The sequence below is a fragment of the Bos javanicus genome, chromosome 15, assembly GCF_032452875.1.
Source record: "Bos javanicus breed banteng chromosome 15, ARS-OSU_banteng_1.0, whole genome shotgun sequence".
In the NCBI taxonomy this organism is placed as follows: domain Eukaryota; kingdom Metazoa; phylum Chordata; class Mammalia; order Artiodactyla; family Bovidae; genus Bos; species Bos javanicus.
The window spans coordinates 16235397-16242689 of record NC_083882.1 but is presented as its reverse complement, the minus strand read 5'-3'; the positions used below and the strand labels follow the sequence as shown (position 1 = coordinate 16242689).

Genomic DNA, 7293 nt, shown 5'->3' with positions numbered 1-7293 from the left:
CTGCGGAGCATTACAAATAGCTGTGAAAAGAAGAGAAGTGAAAGGCAAAGGAGGAAAGGAAAGATATACCCATTTGAATGCAGAGTTGCACAAAACAGCATGGAGAAATAAGAAAGACTTCTTCAGTTATCAATGCAAAGAAATAGAGGAAAACAATAGAATGGGAAAGACTAGAGATCCCAAGAAAATTAGATATACCAAAGGAACATTTCATGCAAAGATGGGCTCGATAAAGGACAGAAATGGTATGGCCCTAACAGAAGCAGAAGATATTAAGAAGAGGTAGCAGTAATACACAAAAGAACTATACAAAAAAGATCTGCATGATCCAGATAACCATAATGGTGTGATCACTAGCCTAGAGGCAGACATGCTGGACTGTGAAGTCAAGTTGGCATTAGGAAGCATCACTATGAACAAAGCCAGTGGAGGTGATGGAATTCCAGTTGAGGTATTTCAAATCTAAAAGATGATACTGTGAAAGTGCTGCACTCAATATGCCAGCAAGTTTGGAAAACTAAGCAGTGGCCACAGGGCTGGAAAAGGTCAGTTTTCATTTCAATCCCAAAGAAAGGCAATGCCGAACAATGCTCCAACCTCCATACAACTGCACTCATCTCACATGCTAGTAAAGTAATGCTCAAAATTTTCCAAGCCAGGCTTCAACAATATGTGAACCATGAACTTCCAGATGTTCAAGGTGGTTTTAGAAAAGGCAGAGGAACCAGAGATGAAACTGCCAACATCTGCTGGATCACTGAAAAAGCAAGAGAGTTCCATAAAAATATCTATTTCTGCTTTATTGACTATGCCAAAGATTTTACTGTGTGGATCACCATAAACTGTGGAAAATTCTTCAAGAGATGGGAATACCAGACCACCTGTCCTGCCTCTTGAGAAATCTGTATGCAGGTCTGGAAGCAACAGTTAGAACTGGACATGGAACAACAGACTGGTTCCAAATAGGAAAAGGAATACATCAAGGCTGTATATTGTCACCCTGCTTATTTAATGTATATGCAGAGTACATCATGAGAAATGCTTGACTGGATAAAGTACAAGCTAGAATCAAGACTGCCAGGAGGAATATCAATAACCTCAAATATGCAGATGACACCACTCTTATGGCAGAAAGTTACGATGAACTAAAGAGCCTCTTGATGAAAGTGGAGAGTGAAAAAGTTGGCTTAAAGCTCAACATTCAGAAAACTAAGATCATGGCATCCAGTCCCATCACTTCATGACAAACAGATGTGGAAACAGGGGAAACAGTGACACTTTATTTTGGGGGGCCTCCAAAATCACTACAGACAGTGAATGCAGCCATGAAATTAAAAGATGCTTACTCCTTGGAAGAAAAGTTATGACCAACCTAGACAGCATATTAAAAAGCAGAGACATTACTTTGCCAATAAAGGTCCTTCTAGTCAAGGCTACGGTTTTTTCAGTGGTCATGTATGGATGTGAGAGTTGGACCTTAAAGAAAGTTGAGTGCTGAAAAATTGATGCTTTTGAACTGTGGTGTTGGAGAAGACTCTTGAGAGTCCCTTGGACTGCAAGGAGATCCAACCAGACCATCGTAAAAGAAATCAGTCCTAAATATTCATTGGAAGGACTGATGCTGAAGCTGAAACTCCAATACTTTGGCTACCTGATGTGAAGAGTTGACTCATTGGAAAAGACCCTGATGCTGGGAAAGATTGAAGGTGGGAGAAGGGGACGACAGAGGATGAGATGGCTGGATGGCATCACCGAGTCAATGGACAGGAGTTTGGGTAAACTCCGGAAGTTGGTGATGGACAGGCAGGCCCAGCGTGCTACGGTCCATGCGGTCCCAGAGTCAGACACAACTGAGCGACTGAACTGAAGTATTTTTTATTTTTGTACTACCAGTATGCAATAAAATGCCCTGTAAACAAATGTTTGTTAACACACTCATTAAATAAGGAATGTTAAAGATATCTCTGAGACTTTGTAGCAAGGCCAAAATAGTCTGAAAACAGCAATAAATAAAATTTATACTGTCAATTATCAATTTGATAAAAAAGACTTAAATGCAATTTGCAAATACTGAGAATTTGAAATGATTAAACTTCCAACTTTTATTAAAATTTTAAAACTTGAGATAAAACATAAACATTTCCTTTTTCAAAATACTAAAGAAAGATATCAATATTAAAAATAACTGTCTGGTTATGAGTTACTCTAGAGTACATGTCACATTGATTTTAAATATTCAACATTTCATGACAAAATGTCAAGGTTTGGCTCCAAAAAATCAACATCTTTGAAAAAGGGTGACTACAAAAATATCTTCCATGTAAAAAATAAAGTAGCAACACTCTTGGAGATGATGGCCATGTCTTATACTTATCAGTTTTTTCTCTTCATAGGCTTCAAGTGTAAGCATAAAAGAATATGAAGAACCTTAGATCAAATGGGACAACAGAATGTGCTCCTGCCACTTAAAAATACACACATTACTTATTACTTAATATTTTGTAATAATCAATACAACCCCAAAACGATGACTTGGCTAAAATTTTTAACTTTCACAGAAACCCCAAATGACTATAAACTGTGATTTTTGGACAGTACATGTAAAATCACCAAAATTCAAACACACTATTTAAAACTGCAGAAATAAAAACAAATTACGAATGTATTATATAATTCATTTAATTATTTATTATTGGGGACATTCTTTTTTCCTTTAATAAAAAGAATAGCAATGATATATATGGTATTGGAAGAAAAGTAAGAGCTTCTATAAAACACTGTGAAAAGAAATTTCAATTATCACTAAATATGCCAAGTTTTAGTTTAAATGCAAAAGAAGCTAGTCAGTAGACTTAAGAAACTTGAAGTAGAGCCATTTCCATTTGAACCAATGATTTGCAGTACTTCCTAGATAATTCTTCAGAAAAGTCTTTCTACAGATTAACTAAACAGTTTAGAACATGAAGACACAGGTACAGAACAGAACATGAACAGGTCACCCAACATAACTGGTCTCCATGGTTACTACAATGCAGTCCACAGGAGCAGGTGGTGAAGGAAACCAATACAGTTCAGTGATGTAGAGTTGTCAGAAACCTAGATCATGACACTCTTTTTCTATTACCTGATGGTTAGTTGTTTAGCTAGATGCAATGGAAATAAAACTGAAAGAAATCCAAAAAGGAAATAAAAAATGAAAGCTTTGCCTCAACATTTTTTACTTCCGGTGAAGTCAAATGGTTTCCACCACTGAGCAAACTGCAGTGCTTTCTTCCTCTGATCTTCAAAGCTTTCTCGCATCCCTTTCCTCCAAACTCTTGGTTCTATATCCAGCATGCCACCAATGATTTCCTTTTAAAGAATGAGAAAAATACAAACACATACATGTATAAAGACTGAAAAATAGGAATCAAGCTATTCCTGTTTATTCTGTTACTAAATATAATATTAAGTCCTTCTCTGCAAGGATGATTACATTTTATATAAATATTAGTTTCAAGTTAAAAACAAACAAACAAAACTTGTTTTCATTTAATTCTAACTATGTAAACCCTGTGATTCCAAGGGTCCTTAGTTGTGTCTCCCGTCAAATAATTTGTCCATTTTGTTGTTTCTTAGTACATCTATCAGACAGCAGCAAAGGGGAAGAAGAGAGAATGAAATTTAATTAATTTGGTCCTTATTAGCTACTCTGGTAAGAAAGTCTGAAGAAAAAGTTGACCAACATGTAGCAATTATAAACTTGATTGTTCAACTACAGTTTAATCTTAGGCTAATATTCTCTCTACTATCCAATATATTTAAAAGCCAGTTTCTTCTATTAGCTGGAGATCTTTTTTTAAGAAATGAAATCATATTTTAGTACCAATCCATGTAAACCAATAATTAAAAATTATAATCACCTTCATTTAAAAAGCCATATTCCCAAGTCCTGAAATAATATATTTTCAATGGTCTGCTTATTATTCTAGATAATTTCTTTCACGATCGTCTTCCTGTTCCTATGATATCAGCTATAGAGATTAATTAAATTTATGAGAGTGAGTGGGTTTCTCTGGTGGTTCAGTGGCAAAGAACCTTCCTGCCAATGCAGGTGATGCTGGTTTGATCCCTGGGTCACGAAGATCCCCTGGAGAAGTAAACAGAACTCACTCTAGTATTCTTGCCTGGGAAATCCCATGGACAGAAGAGTCTGGCAGGCTACAGTCCATGGGGTCACAAAAGAGTTGGAGGTGATTTAGTGACTGAGGACAGATGCACGATAGTGAGTATCCATATACAGAAAGATATGGGGGAGATTTATAATGCTTCAAGGAAGAGAAGTATGGTAATACAGGAAAACTCTGGGCTCGAGGTAGAATTCTGCATATTCAGTCTAGGTCTACAGGACTGTTAAGACCTTGGATGTAATTGCTCTAAGACATAGGTTCTTTATCTTAACAAATACTCTATTAATGAAGGGATCTACTATATACAAGCAATGGCCAAATACTGTAGGTGATACAGAAATAACTAACACACATTTCTCTGTCTTCAGAAAACTCATAATAGAATGCAGAGCTGTGGTGGGAGCCACAATAATAACCCAACTACATAAAGGACTGTCTTATAAAGCAGAATAAGGTAAATGCCAAAGTAGACTATATGGAGACTCAAAAAGAAAGGAGATTCTATTTGCTGGATATATCAAGAAAAGCTTCATGGAAAAGGAAATCTCTTCGTTGGGTAAAGGAAGTAAAGGGGCCAAGAGAGACATAGTGTAAAAAGAGGACAAATTTAATGCAAGAGTTTCTTAGCATCAGCCAATCACTAGCCATGTAGTTTAAGAAAGCCTAGCTTTATTGACCTAAATTTTTCTAAAATTTGACCTAAAATTTTCTATAAAACATCAAGTTTTGTCTCATGTGTACCATTAAGGCACACATACTACAAGGATTGATCCTTGTTCTATTACTGAAGCAAATATTAATGTAAAGAGACCAGTCCTTCTTGCTGTCTAAACAACTGCAGGCTGAAGGGAGTTTGTGCGTACATAGGCTTTTTCTTGGAAAGAAATTTCGAGGAAAATGGATTAGCGCTGTAACGCTAACTAAAAGTTTTCAACACTAAAACAGTATCATATAAATCATAACATGTGCATAATATTTGAAGGAGGACAATCTCCCAATTAAACTTAGGCAAGTTAAAAACTAGATATTTACTTCATTTTTACTAGAATCATTTTTTTAAATAAAAGCAGAGTCATAAAATTTCTGAGTTATAAAACTCTACTGAAATTTAACAATGTTTTTCAGAGTAATGAAAACTAATTTCTTTCTAGTTAACTCTGGGAAAAGATATTCTCTCAGACAAGTTTCTAAAACATATTTCAACAGTTCACAGATGAACGTGATTTGGAGTCTCTCGTTAGCCTTTAAAGACAACAGTATAAAAAATTATGAGTCCAAACTGCTCACAGGTCCCTAATCATTGTAGAAAATGATCTGACACAGGGGATGAAAGTGGGTAGGAAGAACAGGGAACCATGGACAAAGTTCATCTAGGCTCCTCGCATTTAGAGAGAAAGGCCTGACTTACACTAGATTGAAAGGTTACTTTCTTGAGCTGTTATTGCCCAAACTTCTTTTGATTGCTCCCATGGCTACTTTAATTTCATTCTAGGCCTTGATACTAACTTACATACTTCCCAGATATTCAAAAGAACTTAAATTTAAGGACTACACCCCTAGAAGACAATCTGTAGTAATGGAAAGAATCCACTAGCAACTGAAAAATCTACACTCTAGTATCTGACCAGAAACTGTGTGAAATGAGTGCTATATTCTTCTAGGACCGTACAGTACTTAGTTATAAATGAATCTGTGAGATCATTTGTTTTCTAGTTCAACCAAGAGCTTATGCACCCCTTGGTCTGTCACTTACTAGCACATGATCCTGGGGAAGTTATATTGGTTTCAACATCTATAAAATATAGACTGGTTTCAACATCTATAAAATCAAAGTATAAAATGTCTACATGATAGTGTTATTATGAGCATTAAATGAGTGCTAAGAACATTACCAGGCTCACTGTAAATCCTCAGTGAATAGGTTATCATCATTATCAATTATCATTCTCAGCACAAGCCTGGCTGTCTCCACAGGAAAACACTACAGTCACTGCTGACACTGTCAACAAACCGTTTGGTTCCAAAGTAACATTCCTGATTGTTATAAATATCCTGGTATATATTTCTTAATAGCTTCTGGGTACTCCCTCTGAAAACTGGGTTTTACAACAGTCACCAACTTCACTGTACATTGTGCCCAAAGTTATTTCCCTTCAAAAGCAATGTGACAAAATGGCTAAATTCTGAAATTTTACCAATCTGTGAGCACACCTTTCCAAAGTAATGTGGGAATTTGTGCTGATCTTCAATGACATGGGCAAACCCTCCCTGGAGGCCAAAATCCACAGAGAAGTAAGGTAAGCCTTTGGGTACCTAAAAAACAGATAAATCACACTTGAAAACAGCATGAAATCAGGAAGTTATGCTTAATCCCTCTTCCTAATTAAGTATTCCTCAAGACAAACATATACAATGAATTTCCAATTATAAAAATACTTCAAAAAATAACCTAACATCTTAACTAAAACATTTCATTTTGTTGACTTTTGGTTGGATAATGCTTCATAATATCCAGCAATTATAATCAGAACCAATTATTTTTCTGTCTTTGGGAAAAACAGCAAAGAAAAAGGCACTTTAAAAATATTTAACAACACAATGATTTTCTTTAGACTATGCAAATACAGATTAAGGATATGCTTTCTTGTATTTTTTCTCACAGTGCAGAAAAGGAACTGGGGCTTAGTCATATACTCAGAGCTTTGTTTATAATATCCTGGAACTTTTATTACTACTTATTGATCAAAGATAAATACAAACAATCATAGCTCTTTTATTAACTGGTAAGGTGGTATAGTAATATTTAGTTTATCAATCTCATTTTAAAATATTTCCAGTATTAAGTATTATCTTTCCCTACCTTTTTGCCCTCCCTTACTAAACACACTCAAAGACACACATGAACACACACACACACACGTGTGCAGACATGAAGTATTTCAGACACTATCTTGATTGGAAAAGGTCATAATTTCTAGCTTTATATTAAGTAGATCTTCTGTCCTTGCAAGTTTTTCCTCCAAGCCCTAATTCTGTTACTAGAAAGTATTCAAACTGGTCAATTTAAAGTAATATTGGGCACTTCCCTGGTGGTCCAGTGGCTAAGACACTGTGCTCCCAAGGA

At 35.7% G+C, this 7293-nt stretch overlaps 1 protein-coding gene across 5 annotated transcripts in view; it reads right to left on the bottom strand.

Annotated features, from left to right (window-relative positions):
- Positions 1–1859: 1859 nt before the first annotated feature.
- The window catches only part of CWF19L2 (CWF19 like cell cycle control factor 2), a 140355-nt gene continuing 134921 nt past the window's right edge, over positions 1860–7293 (bottom strand). For all 5 annotated transcript variants that reach the window (XM_061440191.1, XM_061440194.1, XM_061440193.1 and 2 more), the window contains 2 exons: positions 6381–6482; positions 1860–3351 (listed from right to left, as the gene is read on the bottom strand). In XM_061440191.1, the coding sequence (XP_061296175.1) occupies positions 3208–3351; positions 6381–6482 (246 nt within the window). In that variant the 3' untranslated portion in view covers positions 1860–3207. The remainder of the gene's footprint in view (positions 3352–6380; positions 6483–7293) is intronic.